At 38.3% G+C, this 18,408-nt stretch overlaps 1 protein-coding gene across 1 annotated transcript; it reads left to right on the top strand.

The window, feature by feature from the left end:
- Positions 1–962: 962 nt before the first annotated feature.
- LOC125903638 (rab11 family-interacting protein 2) lies at positions 963–17,696 on the top strand. Its single transcript, XM_049600676.1, has 6 exons — positions 963–1,155; positions 1,996–2,591; positions 6,388–6,794; positions 8,833–9,187; positions 11,523–11,595; positions 14,475–17,696. Exons 2-6 carry the CDS (start codon positions 2,239–2,241, stop codon positions 14,697–14,699), a joined length of 1,413 nt encoding a protein of 470 aa, XP_049456633.1. The 5' UTR covers positions 963–1,155; positions 1,996–2,238; the 3' UTR covers positions 14,700–17,696.
- Positions 17,697–18,408: the final 712 nt, after the last annotated feature.

The raw sequence follows: 18,408 nt of genomic DNA, 5'->3' as shown, positions 1-18,408 counted from the left end.
AGCACGCTCAGTTAACAGCATTTTGTTTTATCACCAAGGTAACGTATATATGAGCAAAAGGGTCAAAGTTTAGGGCGTAATGTTATGAGAAAGTAGCATGTCCCAGCTGTGTGTGCATACTGCATGGAATACTTTTTAAGGGCAGGTGCTGTGCCTAATAAAAGTTGGAAAAAAAGGATAAAAAAAAAAAAAAGGAAAACACCTTTAATTTGCAATCTGTAAATATAAAACATGTTCCACAAATACAAAAAAGATCTGCGAAATCAAAAAAAAACTATTTTGCAGATACACATTACACATAAACACATAATATTTTCCTGACATTTACTTTCAAACAGATTTTTGTAAATCCAGTTTTTATTTGTGAATCTTAATCCTACGCCTGTGGATTTCCATTTTATACACACTGAGTCTTTTTTAATTTTTTGAAATTGTTGGCATATTTGCAGATCTTTTTTATATTTGCAAATATATTTTTGAGAGTTTAATTTTTTTTTGTATTTGTGGATGTAGTTTTATATTTACAGATTACACTTTACACACATAAATAATACTGAGACAAATTGGTCTCCATATTCGTGTATGTATTTTGTACTTTTTTTTGCATATGTGGAATAATTTTATATTTACAGATTACACATTAACACACGGATCATTAATCTGTTCATACAAATCATACTGAAACAAACCTATCTCCACAGTATTGCTTGTCATTAATGCTTACCTGTAACTTATCCCACAACTCAGAACCGACACGGGAGAGCATGTAGTTGTTTTTCTTCCTTCACGTTTTTTTTTTTTTTTTTTTTGTCTTTCTTTTCATTTTTACCCCAGTATATGCTAACCTTGTAGTGCACGAGCGTGCGTGCATGAGCGCGTGCGACCACCTTCTTTTTAATTTATTTATTTTTTGTATTCGTGAACTTCCGCCAGGGTGAGGTGGAAGTGACGTCAGACTAGGAAGTACAGCTCGCCGCTGGTGGACAGAAGTGAATAGCAATGGCTAGCAACAACAATAGCAGCAGCAGCTGCAGCAACAACTAACATTAGCTGGTATTTTCCTCAGGAAACATCGCATGAATGTATTTTTAAAGCCAGTCTCTGCTGAGCTGAAGAGCTGAATGTCCTTCTAGTGTCGGTGAAAATGACACCGAGGTAAGCAGCTGTGTGTATGTGTGTGTGTGTGTGATGCTCTGTGTGCTTGCTAGCTCAGTAACTAGCTGCTGAAAGCTAACGTTATCCTGCAGCCTGACAAAATGTAACAACAATGTTAAGCTTCAGTTTAACTCAATGTTGCTTTGTAGTGTTAATTTGTGTCTTTAAGTTTAAAGGTATGTGTAGATCTTAGTATTTAGTTGGATAACAGCTCTGCTCGTTATGACAAACCTGTGGAAAGATGCTCACTTAAAGGTAAATTTCACTCAAGTAGAATTCACGTTAGTTAGCTGTGTTGACTCTGTAATATACAGCTTTGTTTTCTTGTAATGCTTAATATGTGAATGAAACCCAGTCTCATTTGAAGTTTAACATCAGAAGTACAGGCTTTAGAAATGAGTCATCTGTGAAAAAGACTTTTGACAGCACTCATGGTCATTTTACTTGACTACATTTTCTTATTCTTAGTCTCCCTGTACAAACATATTCAGCTGGAAGTAGCACATAAAAATCACGCAATCATCTGAGTCAGTCACTAATTAAGTGACAATGGAGCAGCGCTAAAATGTGTCACTGGATGAGATCATCAGTTTCTTGATACTCCAGCCTAGGGAGACCTATTTATAGGTACTTTTCAAAGTCATAAAGCACAATCTAACTGTTTTAGTCTTATTTCCTGTCATCACTTTAAAATCACATGTTGGTGCAAGTGACTTCTGTCAAAGCTGGCTGAAAATATTAGCTGGCTTCATACCAATGTTCCCTATACACCCACATGAGTCATGTTATGGTTCTGGGAAAGATACTGATGCTGTTCTGCTTCTTTCTGTGTCTTTTCAGATGACTCACCAGTGGCTTGGACATCTGTGATTTGACAGAAGATGAGGCTTGCTCAGTTTGTCAGACTTGTCATTGCTTATAATGATTGCTACTGTAGGCACATAAACCACACTGACATGGACAACAAACTATAGTGAATCATGTTTGTTGCTTCTTGCACATCACACTCACTAAAAAAACAAAATACATAAATTATCATTTAGTTTGTTTCGAATGGCTTTCAGTTGATAACCAGTGCTGACAATGTCACTGGGCGAGCAGTCTCAAAAGTGGTTTCCAACCCATGTCCAAGCCACTGTTCTTCAAGCAACCGGTTTACAGCCCAAGGGCAAAAATGGCACCAATGATGCCTACACCATCATCCAGCTGGGCAAAGAGAAGTACTCAACATCAGTGGCAGAGAAGACACTTAACCCTGTCTGGAGAGAGGAAGCCTCCTTTGAATTACCTGGGTTACTTTTGGAGGGCAACCCAGAAGTGTATGAACTCTGCCTTATAGTGATGCATCGGTCCTTGGTTGGGATGGACAAGTTCCTGGGTCAGAGGTCCATCAACCTGAATGAAATCTTTGATAACAAGGAGCGAAAGAAAACTGAGTAAGTATACTGTTGCAGTAAAGCCCAAGATCTCACCTCAAGCCACATTATTTTATCACAAGCCATATATTTAAATTAATTTTTACTGTTTTATGGTTTCACTGTTTTTACTATTTACTGTTTTACTGTTTATTGTTTTATCGCTTTTACTGTTTCACTGCCGCTGTAGGTTTCTTGCAGAATTATTTCAGGTAGTGACCGTACCAGTGTTGTAGTCAAACACAGAGAACAAGTCATGATCAAGACCAGAGTGTATAGAGAATGAGACAAGACCAAGACTGAGGCAGGGCGAGACCAAGTCAAGACCAAGCCAGTGCGAGTCCTGCACTGCACACACTTACGATAAAATATGAATGAATGAATATGAATATATATATATATATATATATTTACACATTTATGCCAGAAAAAGATGTCCAGAAATGCAAAATGAAAAGATGAATTAATGTCTGCTTCAAAATTCTGTCCATAATTTTTTGCTCTCCTTTATCCACACAACATGTTTTGACTATATGCCTTATTTTGATTGTAAGGGCAACATGGAATTAATCAGTGAAAATGAAAAATAAAATTCGAGGCAGCCTGTTTGATCCCATTAATCATCCATCTGTTATCTATACAATAAATTCAAACCCATTAGTTGATAACATTACACCCATTAAAATGTAATATCCTAAATATTTGGATTTTCTAATGAATATGTGAACAATTGAACAGGTAGTGCAGAAACAACCTAAGTTCCAATCTACTGAGCTTCTGCATTAGTTAATACAGTAATTGAAATTTGGACATTGGGATGTGTCTGTTGTATTTGGATGCCTCTTAATTGAGTTGTCTTGTTTAAATGTTAAGTACATTTCATGTGTCTTTAACACCACGTGTACAGTATTTGAGCTCTTTTATATGCTTTCATACTTTTATAACTTTTATAGCTTTTTTACTTTAATAGCCTTCACGTGCTTCGCCACTCCAGCTCACAGTCATGCATCAATTATGCTGTTAGAGGAATGGACTTTTGAGAGGAAGTGGAAAATATTTGCAGAACTATTCAAGTCATAAGTGGATTACAGCATGGACTAAAATAGTTGTTATTTGTCACATTTTCTACATGTGTTATTGCCATATTAGGCTACACGTTACAATACCAGTGTGTTGTGTTTTGTGTGTTTTATTCTGTGCTCTGTCCTTAATTAAGTTCATGACCTAACTCCTGTGCACCACATGATTTAAATACCATTGCATTGTCCTTTATTCTCTTTATGTACTTGCTTTAGAAATACATTTTATTAGGCAGACGTGTTATAATTTAAAGAGCTGAAATTAAATGTTTTTGTAGCTTAGTAGGTGAACAGATCTAACAGAAACACCAGATTGTTTCTTCTTCAGTTTTAAACTATCTAACACAACTATCACAGATGAGGTTTGTGCTCAGTTCGTGACCACAGATTGGTTGAACGTTTCCATCCTGTTGACCCTCTATTGTTTGAGGCTTAGCAATGAATTGGCCTACATTGTTGAGAGATTATTTTTAGCTTAATCACTGACATGGTGAGCAGCAGTTGGTCTAATTGAAACTAGTGGAGCTGGCTAAACATGTCTTGTAAGTCACTCCTATACATACAATTGCTTTCAAAGGTGTGAATGGAGTATGCCCTTTTTACAGCCAAAGGAACCTGGGTTTGAATCTTGGCCTGTTCAATGTACCTTTCCTCCTGGGGTTTAAATTTTGTCTGGATGGCTTCCTCAGCCCTAGGAGGAATGCAAGTTACATGAAGTAGAAACTCTAAATTGCTAAATTGCCTATAAGCCTGATATTTGTGGCTAGTAGTGGGTGTCTGTATATGTGACTCAGCCTTTTCATTAACAGTTAAGTTGTCAAGGCTGTTTACCTGCCTTTATGTCTAGTGCATGCTTGGTTAAGGTTTGTCCTCTTGTGAAATTTCTGTATGAAGGGCTCACGCAGATCATGCATAAATGTAGGTTAAACTAAATCATCATACCAATACAGTTTGTAGAGGCAGTATTATATTAAGTCAGACTTGGGGGGGTGACACAAGTTCAACACACACACACGTTTTCTAACCCTACATTAAGCAAACAGGAACTGAATAACTAAGCTGGATCTGGTGTTAATTAGCTCAATGCACATTCAACATAGAAAGACATTAGCACACTTCCTGCCCATCAGTTGGGAGAATCACAATATGTTATAATCAGTGTGGATGGGTTTTATTTGTTTTGGGTGTCTGAGCCGATGCACCTCGAGGCCGTGCACTTTTTTAGCAGAGGTTCTGTAATGGATACGCTCACGTTGCTTGTTGGCCTAATCCCACACTGCAGGCATACTTGACAGACAATGACGCCGGGACCCTCGATACTATATCCACACTCCACAGTCGGTCTGTGTTCACCGCGGCCCATCCGCAATGTTTTTGAACTGACATATTGGGGAGGAAAGCCCGTCTTGATATCTGAGTAGGCAGCCCATAATTATCGCACACCTGTGTTTGTTGATTGTGAGGAGTTTCCCAGCGGTCCAGGCCCGAGTGGGAGGATTGTGGTTCCAAGCACAGGGAGGTTTATCTTGGCCTTGAGACACACGTGAGGTGCAGCCCCTGCCCCACGGCAGCGGCATGCTGTGGCTGCTGATCAGACTGAGCGCGGCGCGCAGCCTGGGAATCAGACCCAGTGCAGCCTTTCATGACTGGGCTTCTGAACCACGAGCTAGACAGTTTAGAATAGCGTTCAACAGCTGCGATTCCTAAATAGCCAACACCAACACTTTGGCTTGAACTTATAACTGATATTTCATGGTGGAATTCAAGGGATACCACAAATCTCCATGTAAATCTAAGGAGAAATATCAGTAATTGTATGAAAACAAATGAATGCAAATATGTGTTGACTCTGAATCTCAGTAAAATGTTGCATTTAAGTCAGTTCAGTTTAAGGGGTCTTCAAGAAAAACAGTGTAAGATTAGAACAATTGATTATATTGATTAAACTGCACCATGATGAGGTGGCTGTGTGCAAAGGCATATATTGATGTGACCTTTTGAATACACCCACAACATTCCCCAGATTACTGTATCAAAAGCAGACAGAATACATTGACTTGTAGTTGTTGCTGATGCTGGTTTCTTAAAGGACATTGTCACAAGCCCTATAACACAGAGGATATGTCTCATTAGCATGTATGAACTGTTGGGTTGCCCCTGCGACGTGGCTTTGCAATTTCCCAATTGCTTGTCGTTGCATTTCTGAACAAAGGCCAGATTTGTGCAAATGCCACTTTATTTCGCTCAGAGTGAAGGCATAAATCCCATTACTTCCAGTCGAAAAAGCAGAGAGGTTAAACAAATAGGAGTCCAAAAGCAGCCTGAAATGGTCTATATTATTCAGCAGCAGACTATTTCTTATGTTCAGTTTGCAAAGAATAATGTTTATCCTCTGAATGATAAATTGCATTCTCAGTTGTGTCGAAAAAAGTTCAAACGGTTTAAGCCCCTGCATTTGTGTGTAGCTTTTGGATTAGTCTGCTCAAATTAGCCCTTTCAGTGATGTCCACAAATAAGTAGGTAGAGCACATTAGAAAGAATGTGGGCTATTTTGTCCTTTTGTTGTATTGTTTGATAGTGTAAAGACTTTTACCACACTCTGACTTTGTATAACTGTCTTCCTGAATTATGTTGAATTACATGTAATCAACTCAGAAGATGTTCATAAATCCTGCTCTTTTTATATAAATTGTCTCATTGAATTTGCTCAGCCTAAGCTTCCTCCACTCTCGTTTTAGCTGGTATTCCTTGGAGTCCAAGCCGGGGAAGAAGAGGAAAGAACGAGGCCGCATCCAAGTCAGCATCCAATTCATGAGGAACAACATGACAGCCAGCATGTTTGACCTCTCCATGAAGGAAAAGCCCCGCTCACCTTTTTCCAAACTGAAGGACAAAATGAAAGGTCGCAAACACGACAGTGGCTTTAGCGACACATCGTCAGCCATCCTGCCTCGGTCTGCCGTGTGTGACACAGAGCCTAACCGTCAGTCCTTCGCCCCAGAACCACAACCTCAGCCTGAAGCCAAGGTCAAGAGACCGCTGCTCGCTGGGGCCCATAAACTCTCCGCAGCCCATTCCATGTCAGATCTCATTGGGACTCACTTTCGGCCCAAACTGGACTCAATGAACTCCATAGAAGAGAGTGGTAAGGATCAGAGCTTATTTTTTCACATTTGTTACAGCAGGTTGACCCAGTATTTGTTATATTTGGTTAAATGAATCAATTTTTTTGTATGATCTCAAAGGGCGGTGATAGGTAAAGCTTTATTGCTGCTTGGCACATGTCTGTAGGGATTTAGAGTTTTTGAAATTACACCAGTTATGTTTCATTTGCAAGTGAGGTGATCAGTGAGTCATTGACAGCTTTGCATGTATAAAAAGTTTTAAGGATCAACAGTGGTACACTGGTCTCAATTTTTATGTATGATAGAGCAGTGTTATAACGATACTATTTTGCATATTGTGTCTCTAAACACAATGTTTTAGTCATCTACCAGCTTTTAATTAAGTATCTTATTCTTCTTGTGTGACTCTTAACGTAGGATGCTGTTGCAATTTTTAGTGGCTATCAGTAGAGGTCGATAGAAATCACAGAGCTTCAGTGATATTTATTTAAATATATTTACAGTATAAAGTACATAAATCTAAGCTAAATTAGATATTAGTTTTAGAAAATTCATATCAATCTGTGAACTTTAATTATTACTGTCACTAACTGGTAGAAAATTGGCCTTCCATTTGCCCCCGTTGTCCTTGCATTACTGTAGCTATAATTAATGCAAACAGTAGTCACAGTTTTCATAACAACAGTACAGAGATCCAGCAGAAAGGCTATTAATGGCATAATTATGCAAAAAAAGTTGGTAATGGTAATAATAATACTTATAAATGCTTTTTTCCTTTTTGTTTTCTGTGCTAAATATACCAGCAGGTGCTTACTTACACTGTCCTGCATTGCGTAGCAACCGAAAAAGATGAAGCATAGATAAGAACGGGTCACACTGAGATGTATTTAATAATCCCCCAAATCTTTATCCGAAGATGTCAGTTTTTAGGGCAGGTATGATCAGCAATCATGTTATTTGCTAATCAGTAGGATTCATTATGGTCATTTTGTGCTGAATAGGGTTGCAACAGTATGGTGTGCGTCTTAGAAAATTTCACAGTATCATGGTATACAGTTTTACACAATAATATAATTATTAAGAGTTATGGTGACCCTTAAAGAAATGAAAATGATTTTTGGAGGGTTTAAACAAACACTTTATCGTAATTAAAAACTTGAAACTATGTGTGTCACAGGCAGTCGAGGAGGAAAGGAGATGTGCATGTGGTTGAGATTCTCTGTCTGGTTGCATTATGTTTATTTCAATACCTTAGACAAGTACATGTATGCATCACTGTCAGTTTATGTACCTCAGTATATGGCTTTATGGTATACCTTGGTATGAACCCCAGTATTGAAGCAGTAAAAGTCATACTTTTGCCAGGGGAAGCTGAGAGAAACCAAGCAACTATCAAAAGTGTCTGATATTCATGACCAGCAACACAACTGTTGGTCTCTAAATGTACAAACAGTCATAAAAGGCAAATAAATAAGCATTTCTCAACCCACTGACCACTCCGTCCTGACTGTTCAATTTCCAGCACACAACTATTTGTGGCAGTGACATTATGATGATTTTGACTTTATCAAGCTTCTTTGTGGTTACTCAGGTTGGCAGGGAGGGGAGGAAAACTGTTCTGAGGGTAGGAGGGATGCAGTTGAGATTTATAAGATATAAATGATATAATAAGCTGTCCTTACTGGTCCCAATAAATGTTTCTTTTGAGGTGTGTGATAAGTTGGAAGAGCCACAATACTATCTTTGAAAATAATATGAGTAAATAATTAGGAACAACACAAAGTGCTGATTTTTACAGGTGCTTTTGTCTCTGTTAAACTGTTAAAGAAAAGGGTTTTGAACACAAAACAACCATTAATCAGTTTTGAATTAACTCATCAATGAAAAAATTAGGCCAGTAAAAAGCCCAAATAGATCATTCTGTTTCTGTCACAGATGATCACGCAAATAAAAACACATTTTATCTTTTTTAAGTGCCATTAGCTATTTGTGTGGTTACATATTATTTCATCATAACTATGTCACAAGTTGATGTACTGCGTTTCATTTCTCTTCCAGGGAGTGCAGGCGGCCCTCACAGGCGTTCCCAGAGTGAGGTGCCCGGCTACCAGGACGGCGAGGCACACAGTGACCCTTTCACTGATATCAGTGACACCCTGCCACAGAAGTATGCCACGCTCCCACGCAACCGCAACCCATTCGAGGGGGAGCACGGGCAGCTGTGGGACCGGGCAGAGCGGAAGGAGAAAAAGGAGAAGGTCAGCCTACTGGAACGCGTGACGGGAAAGAAGGAAGGCCGCAAGACCAGCAACGGGGGGCGTTCTGGCAGTTCTGGAGACCTGCGCTCCCCCAACCCATTTAGTGGAGACTCACAAGCAGACACTAACCCGTTCATCTCCAACTACAAAGCCAGGTAGTCCCTTTGTTGTTTGCTCTGTGTCAAAATTAGAACACACAGCTCAGACCTCTTTCAGTTCACCATGCTTTATTCATTTCACAAAACATTTTTCGCTGTCTTTCCTTTCATATGTGTGGTGCTTAAGTTTGTTTCTGGTTTTCTTATAAACGGTCCATTAATCAGTCATGTGACCTAAAAATCACCAAGTCTGTTTTACAGAATACAAGGGGTATAAATCCCTAGTTTCATTACTATACAATATTATATAGATTCTTTGGACAACGATATGATATTTGCAGATATCACAAAGTTTGCCACGATATGATTTCGATTCAGTGTGATTCAAGGGCCTGCCATTAATGTGAGACATTATTCCATGCCAATTTAACACAATCTGTTACAGACGAGGCTGCCAAACCTTTTTTTTTGCTTTTGGTCATGAAAGATAAAAACAATACATAAATAATGTAAATTATTGTAACTGTTTAAGTGCAGTGAAGTTTACTTTAAATTGACTCCACTAACACTCATACAACATGGGATAACTTAGCCTTCCAGGCTATCTATCAGAAATCACTGTCAGTCTGACATTGTGTCCACTCCAACTGACTTATGTTGTGGAGGGGGATTTGATTTTCTATCCTTACCAATCACCAGAGACCCCGCCTTAATCTAACATTATTTTAAGTCCAGACTGATGCACAGTCACGCCAATGCGCTGGACTGCAGAGGTTTTAAGAATGTAGTGGAGCAAAGTTAAAAAGAAACAAACTGCGATTTCAGGCGATATTGACAAGACATTCCTATTTAGAACAGCCTTGATAGCAATGTCTACTTTGTCAATAGCGCTTGCCATTGTTGTTATTACCCCTCATTCGTTCTCGTGCACTGCTTGACAACAGCTTGACGGCAGCGTTAGTCCCGCGCTTATGGCTCTGATTGGCTAATGGTTGTCACCCATGCTGTGCTCATTTGATCATTTTTATTTTAACCGAGAAAACTGCTATTTCACCTCAAATCCAATACAAGGTTTGAACCCAGGGAACTGAATATCCTTTTTTTTCAGATTTTTTTTTTTTTTTTTTTTTTTTAAACACAGCATTATTAAAACTCTTTTATCTCTCAATATTTATGACTCACCCTACCTAAATGTAAAGTCGATCTGCAGCAACAGCAAATCCATCCCTTAAATAAATTTCCAGTTGTTCTCAAATAGGTCTTTTCTTTGAGAACAAATATAGTCCAAACAATGCTACAAAAATGGCTCCAATTCAGTTCCTCATTTAAACCTTCTTGGGCTTAGAGTGCCTGATTTAGAAATCCAGAATACTTCTCCTGAGGGGGTGACTTCTGTAAATGTCCCTCTCTTTGGTCGACTTAAATGCCCAATAAATGCTCATATATATCTAAAGTTGCCTTTCTTTTCATTTCTACACCTTACATGAACTTATATTTATGAGGCAAACTGCTGCAAGGTTTTGGTTTGGTAGCATATTTTAACAATGCCAGCTTTAATAACGAAGTTCCTCATATGTTCCATTGGAATATCCACTTCTTCCATGCCTGAAATTTAGCCTTCATCCACGTGGCTAGAATCTGCATTCAGCACCTGTACAGCAGAGATTCTTAGCATCACTCTTTTATGTTTTTCATCACAATCTCAATCCCAAAATGTGGCCTTGCTACCCCATGGGACAACCACTCTAATACAGGATATTGGTTACAGCATTCCCATAAAGTTTTGAATACCTTGTTGATTGAAATCTACAGTTGGATAGACGCCCCCTTGTCTCTGTCATTCTCTTGTCAAGTATTGTTGTTCAAACATTTCCACTGAGCCAGTTACATCTATTTCCTGTGTTACATAAAGAGTTGGTGAGCGCTGTGGCTAAGTTCTGGTTTATCAGAGTGGAAGGTGTCATTAGTGGCTCTTTAGAGAGCCTGGGCTTGATAACAGAGCCCTCTGAGCTATAGTAATGAGATCCTCTGCAGAGATAGACCACCCAATTAACCACTTATCTCTGTAGGCACTAGTCCATCATCTTTACTGCTGCCTTTGTCGCACAGCAGCTCAGTGGTCATTTATAATGTGGTGCAGGAATACAAAAAGGTGGTTTCAAGTGTATGATTTATTGATGACTCTTTTCACAGTTGCAGCAAAAACATGTTATAATGCATGTTTTGTTCCTTGATAAGCTATGTCAGTCAGCATAAATATCCAAATTTGTTTTATCGGCTCAGGGATAGACACCTCAGAGCCTCTGTATCAGTAGAGTGGTGATAATTATACCAATATATTCACTGTGTTGCCTTCATGTGAATACTGACTTTTTCTTTGATTGCTTTGTAGTGATAAAAAATCAACAGGGCATGAAGACATCACCTTTGGTCATAAGAAGAAGGACATCTTTGGCAAGAAAAAGGTAAGACTGACAGCGCAGCCCTCCCTGTAAAAGCAAATAATCTGTCAGGTGATATTGTTGCATGTTGTCAGTTTACCTGACAATGATCGAGATGGAAAACGACAAGCAATGATCTCAGCTCTCACAATTGTGTCACTACTACTATAGTGTCATGCAGATTTATAATTGAGAACTCTGAGTTTCATTGTACGTAACAGCTTGTGACATTGATCTCTGAGGCCTCTGAAAATTCAGATGTGCCATTCAACTAATTAGCAGCTGCACACATCGGTCATCATGTCTGTAAGGTCAGTCACAGTGGCGTGTTGCACTTACTCTGTAATTGGAGGTTTTTCTTGAAAAAAAAAGGTAAAGAAATGTAATTTTTCTTTTTAATCATTGTTAGATTATTTGTAGTCGGCGTTTTACCCTTTAGTTTGTATTTAGTTTAAAGTCTTCTGCATTTCTAATTTGGACAAAAACCTCTGAAATTTGCCAACTATTACACAGCAAAATTGGTATTTACGAGGGAGCAGTGGGAGCAGTAGCTAAAGTGATGCCTAAATGAGAAAGAGAATGCTGATAATAGCTTTCCTCACCTTTCTTTGTGGGTGTTGAGGGCTGTCGGTATCCACACATGTGCCCCTGTGCATGCCGCAGTGCCTCACAGAAATGGCAGCTCCCATTTCCTCTGCTTCAAGGCCCTAATTAACCACACACAGGAGGGGAGGGAGGGCAGTGAGAGATTTCAAAGGACTGAGCTTTTAGATTCTCAAAGCTGAGCTCATTAGAAACTGTAATGACACAACTGGAGAATGCCAAGTGTGCGTCTTATCTTCTCCTCACTACTGATCGCAGAAAAATGGTCATCATTACTTTGCCAATTCATGGTCATTTCCAGGCCTTTGTCACCAGCCACTAAAGCTCCTGATTATTATGCTGTGTGTGTGTGCGCGCGCGAGAGAGAGCCCGAGCATGTGCACGTACACAGGCTTGTATGTGAAACCAACATCCATATGGCCGTCGGTTCTCTTATTCCCTCTCCGATGGCTTAAGTGCAGTATCTTTCAGTCAGATGCCTTTTTTGTGTTGTGTGTGAGGAATAGGTTACCAAGCTCTGTTCTCAAAACCCTCCTTACATTGGACATTTAATCTCGGTGGCAAATATTTCATTTTGGGTTGTGTCGCCCCAGAGTAGCCTCTATGCTGTTAGAAGCGATAAGATACCTGGTAAGCAGTCCCGCTCCAGGTCTTTCTGCATTGTCTTTACCCAGCAGTAGAGGCTTGAATGGTGTATGGGAGTGGAAGCTGATAAGTGTGGTATTTTAAACAGGGTGAAGGCTTTGCTGCTCTATCCGTTTGGGGGAGGATGCCCAGCACTGAAGCGATAAAGTGGTCCCTCATTAAAAACGATTACAGCTCCTCTCGTACCCGCGCAATATGATCTGCACATACCGTACCACACTGCTCTGTCCAAATAGGTTGTCCTCAAAGAGCAAAGCTGGGCTTGGGTTGCATCCTTATTTTGGTATTTATTAGCCTGACCTTTAATTGCAGAAATATGCAGCCTGGCATTTCCCCCTCAAAACAAAGATTCCATTTTTTGGGGAATCTTTGTTGTTTAATTTCTAGCAAGCTTGGTAGAGCTTTTGCCTAAACCCTCTCTTGATAGAGAGGTCATGCTTTTAGCTACTTGAAACTAGGGCTTCATGACATATCTCTTTTTTTAGACTGTCATTGCAATGTCAAATTGGTCAAAAGCTCCCAGTATTTTTATTTTTTGGGCATTTCTACTTTTACCTACCTAGTAAGTCGGGCGCTCACTCTACCAGGTGATCCCTGGGTGCCCCATCACTCATTTCATCTATTGTTGTGTAGTTTTGTTTTTATCTTTTTTTTTTTTTGGTTTTGTTTTACATGTTCGAAATACATTTCAATCAAATCAGAGATCCGTTTAATCAATACACTGCAAAATTAAAAATGTAGGGAGTTATACAGTGTGTGGATCTTTCATTTTAAAAGTGCTTACAGCACAGTTACATACAGCACCTTTACTTGATCAATAAATACACATTCTTAAATTATGTGATATTGTACTCAGTGATTTTTTGAGTTAATGGAAGGAGAGTATCAATAGAAAACTGCTCTTTAAAAAGTAACTATCATTCTTTTTTTTTATTGTTGTGTTTTGTGTTGAGTTCCTTGTTCAGTTTTATCAATAAAAAGTGTGGGAAACAGTTTCCTTTAATCCTTTTTTTTGAATTCAACAAGAAATGTGTTGTATTTTAGCAGCATACCAAAAGCAGCAGAAAGGAAGAACTGTGTACACTTTAATATGTATTTATTGCAAGTAATATTATCATGATATACAACAACGTTATTGCATATCGTCAATTTTGTATATCGTGCTGTCCTCCTTGAAACTAAAGAAAAAGCAGCAACAACTTTCTTAAGATGTTGGCTGCTTGCTGTAGTGTCAAAGTTAAGTCCCATTAGAGCAGTTAAAGTGCTCTTGATTATCATTATAAACACTGTTAGACAGTATTAGACTATAACATCTGTCATAGAATTCATTGACATATCAGTGCTAAATCCCTTGAGAACAGTTTCATCTTAACAACTCTCAATTAGCCTTTATTAACAACAGAGAACAAGAGATAAACACATGACAGTTTATGTCACGTAAGGCCAACACATCTAATTAGTCTGTTTTATCAGATGCATTGTGAGTGAACCTAAAGGGTATTGCCTGTGTTATCAGATGCTGACATTTCATGGTAGATCATTCATTTCAGTCTGCTTTCACAAAGAATATATACACAAAATATAGTGATTATGGAGCATGTAACCTTAAAATCTGCTGGGGTTAAATTGAGCATTTACTTGTTTTCCATTTTCAGGAGGCGACACAGGAAAGCGTGGCTGCCTACAGCAACTTGTCCTTTGAGGAAGTTGTGCAGGAACTCATTAAGCAGAAAGAAGTGGTGAAAAAGAAAGACGCCCACATCAGGGAGCTGGAAGACTACATCGATAACCTGCTCGTGCGCGTCATGGAGGAGACGCCAAGCATTCTACGGACACCCTATGAGCCAAAAAAGAAGGCGGGTAAAATCTCTAAAAAGTAGAAAGAAAAGATGTTGGATGAAAAGTTACTAATGAAGGTTTATCTGCAGCTCATGCATCAGTATCGTGGTAAAATAAGTGGGAACAAACGGGATTGATCAAAGCCAAATTAATGATTGATTTATGTCTTTGCTTTAGAACATTTTTATTCAACAGATGTAGTTTTTATATAGTTTTTTTTCCAATGTTTTGGTTATTTTAGTACACAGGTGTTTTGCCCTCTTTGTTTGGCATTCCTATTACTATTTAAAATTCTGAATACTCGCTGCGGTGCATTTTTAGGTATGTAAACAGGATAAGAGAAATTCCTAGATCGATTCAAATCAAATCCATATTTTTGACAAACATTAGGTTTCACTACATTATATCGTATGCACTTGTGAACCCACAGAGGTCTGTTGCACATACAGCTACCATCATCTGCCTAGAAGCTCTTAAGGTGCAAATGCAGCCAAATTTATGTTTACCAGATGGTGTAGTCACAGTTGTGTGCAGTTTGCTGAAAGACGGTCAAGAGGTCGATAAGATGAGGCTGTAGTTACTGTGTTTACACTTGAGTGCAAGTCTCAAACTTACCACCTAAACCAGGCGTTTAGTAGAGGCAGCATCAGCTTTGTTCCGAGCCTCTTCTGTGCTACAGATGTGGATGAACACTGCTGCCCTGCCCAACAGCCTGAGTGATTCATGGTATTCTTAGAAAGACAAAGAGAGTTACAGTAAGAAGTTGCTGGACAGTATCTGGATTCTCTGTAGCTCATGCTTTTTTTTTTTTTTTCCAAAAATCGAACAAACGTACATTGCTGTTGTCAGTTACTCATTTCTCATTATTTTATTTGTGATGACTATCATTTAAGCTTCTTAGACCAAGGGTCTCACAGTCACTCGCTGAAGGTGATCATTTAACTGACTTTTAAGTGCAATAATCATGACTTGCTTTATATTTGGCTGGTAATGTTCTTGTTTACATTTTAATCACACTGTTGAGTCTCTTAATATTGATTTGATTCACTGGAAAAGCCTGGAGTTTTGTGTTATAGCCTCCGTGGATTGACCAGCCTTCATCTCCTTTAGTTACAGTTTTTGCTGAAGATTGTATCGACGGTACCTAGCTGCACATTTGGATATATGCTGAACAATCTTTATTTATACAAGTTTCTTAGCTCATTTACATATGAACATTATTTTAATGTATTTGTATGGTACTTTATGGTAAAAACGCTACTGTATACCCCCTTACTCACCACACTTTCTACTGTAATAACACTGTACAGTTGGTACCAATCACGAAAAAAACAAAGTATTTGCGTCTTAAGGTCTTAGGATACAGTTTTTATATGTAATTCCCATCAGCATTAATATCTGTTTACCTAGTCACAAAGTATGTACTGTGCCTCAGTATATTTCAGCTTTCTATGTAATCAAAACAACCAAACTTCTAACATTCACAAACCATAAGATAAAAGTGTTTTACCAGTTCACTGAGAACTAATGATGATCAGTTTGTTATTGTTCGAGGTAAACACCCAATGAGTGTCATTCAGGTTAGAAATAACTGTTTGACAGCACATGTCAGAAGCTCACTGTCCTCATTTCACAGTTTTACATCTCACATGTCGCCTCAATCTGTGATGCTAATGTGAGAACAACATATGTTGTTTCCATATTCAACTCTTTCATTCTGTGTCTGCTGAACAAATGCAGAGGGAGTGACAGGGCAGCTGTTGGATCGCGCTGCTGGTACTAAAATGAACTAAATGATTACTTAAAGCTTAATCTCAACGTTTTCATCACCTGTATTTGTGCTTGAGCTCGATGTTCAAAAGTAGAATAATCACTTACTGATGTTTAGGTTTACATTTTTGAATGTTTATTTCTGTTTCATGGAAAGCAGCTTCACATACAGTGTTAAACACACTTTGTAATATCATAATAACTTCCTTTACTCAGAGTTTCACACCATTTTTAATGATCTATCAAGCCTCTTTGTTAGATAATGATCCAATTTGTCCTTTTGCTGGTATTATTTCTGGTATGTATATCTATTTTGTAATTACTTTCAAGTCTTATACAATATTTGACCTTTACACTGTATGATACTAAATCATGGCACCGTATCTATGGAATGTCAACAGTCAAAAACACTTGTTAATTTAAGTTCTTCATGAATATTTCACCACTCAGAAACATGTATGTCATGTACTAATTGTTTCTGCTGCTGCACAAGTAGTGACTTCACCTGAAAGTTTGTGATCTCTTTTTGGACTTGAAGCCAAATCTCTTGTCATTGAATGTATTCTGGTTGGATGAAATACACAATTCTGAAATGTATAATGATATCGAGTACACTAACAAGGCCATTGAACCTTGCTTGCCTTTAAAGTATTTGGTGTATCCAAAGAGATCATTTCATATGGGTGATTTTTCTCCCCTTCCTGCTCTCTGTTAGTCTGACAGAACTCAGACATCTTCATTATGGACATGAAGTGATTGTCGGTACGGTTTTGTGCGATGATGTGACACAGATGTAAATTCCTTTGTATTGGAGAACGGTTATTTGATCTGCATATATTTTGTAAAGCCAACAATGTTTGAATCAGTTCAGAAAATGATGAGTATTATGTGATACTAATTAAGAAGATATGTGGATAAGAATCTGTTTTCCATCACGGAAAAGCTTCTCACTGATTGCCTTCCTACATGTGCTGAAGTGTAAACTCTCCGTCTCTTCATGTTACAGGCTTTACCAACTGCTTTAACTAGTCTGTATTGGTAGTTAGACAGTTGTTCATGGACCTTACCGAGCTCTTCATCTTCCATTGTACATACTGTACAGTCACTTTGTTGTATCACGTCACCTCCTTTGACTTTTTTGCACATTTTGTTGTGCTTTAAATGTTTGAAAATGGGCTTCCTGGGGATTTATTCCATCTAAAGTTCAGTCATAGTGTGAATTAAGCTAAATGAAATTTGAAAAGTGGAAATAAAAGTTAAGAAAAGTATTCACCACTCATCTTTCATTTGAACCAAACTGACATTTGTAAATTGTGATTTAGCTGTAATAGCAGGCTATTGAAAAGTTTTTCTTTCTCAGGCTTTTTTATGGCTGTAGATATTTTCTCTTGCTGGCAAAGCAAATGCATGGATATCTGGCGGGGATATTTTATTGTATGTCACATTGTGCATCATCAAGCAAAACTCATACAGAGTATTGAACAGGTGATTTACACTTAGGTCTACAGTGTGCCCTAAAGCACTGCTGCGTCGCCGAAATGATGAAATAACAAATGATAAGGTCTTAATAAATAAATGTTGAACACATTTGGACCCTGAGGTTATTTAGTTCAAATGAAAAATGAAGGGTGCGTAGTTCAAATTAATTAATTTTGCCTGTCATTTTTCTTTCAGCTTGATTGCTACATTTGCTTTATGCTTTAATATAATTTGGTGCTTTGGTAGATGTCAGGCTAAAACAGAAATCTAAATGAAAAGCATTTTCAAATCATTTTCTAGCACAACAGTGTATGGGGGTACATTGCAAAAAAAACCCTGCATCATTATTATAGTTCTTCCTTGCCTCTTTGCATAATATTTGTCATCCAATTAATGCCAGTGTTTGAATATGCAAAGCACTGAAAAATGCTCTGGGGCAAAATTTCCTATAAATTTGGCCACGGCCTGTGTCGTAATTCAGAATTATATAGATTGTTTTGC

This window comes from Epinephelus fuscoguttatus, linkage group LG16 (assembly GCF_011397635.1).
Source record: "Epinephelus fuscoguttatus linkage group LG16, E.fuscoguttatus.final_Chr_v1".
Classification (NCBI taxonomy): domain Eukaryota; kingdom Metazoa; phylum Chordata; class Actinopteri; order Perciformes; family Serranidae; genus Epinephelus; species Epinephelus fuscoguttatus.
This window is presented reverse-complemented; position numbering and strand designations above follow the sequence as displayed.

Excerpts from the sequence above, each read along its gene's own strand:
- LOC125903638 (XM_049600676.1), top strand. The coding sequence starts at position 2,239 with ATGTCACTGGGCGAGCAGTCTCAAAAGTGGTTTCCAACCCATGTCCAA. Across the intron at positions 2,592-6,387 it reads AAGGAGCGAAAGAAAACTGA|CTGGTATTCCTTGGAGTCCA; the intron begins GTAAGTATACTG and ends CTCTCGTTTTAG. Across the intron at positions 11,596-14,474 it reads ACATCTTTGGCAAGAAAAAG|GAGGCGACACAGGAAAGCGT; the intron begins GTAAGACTGACA and ends TTCCATTTTCAG.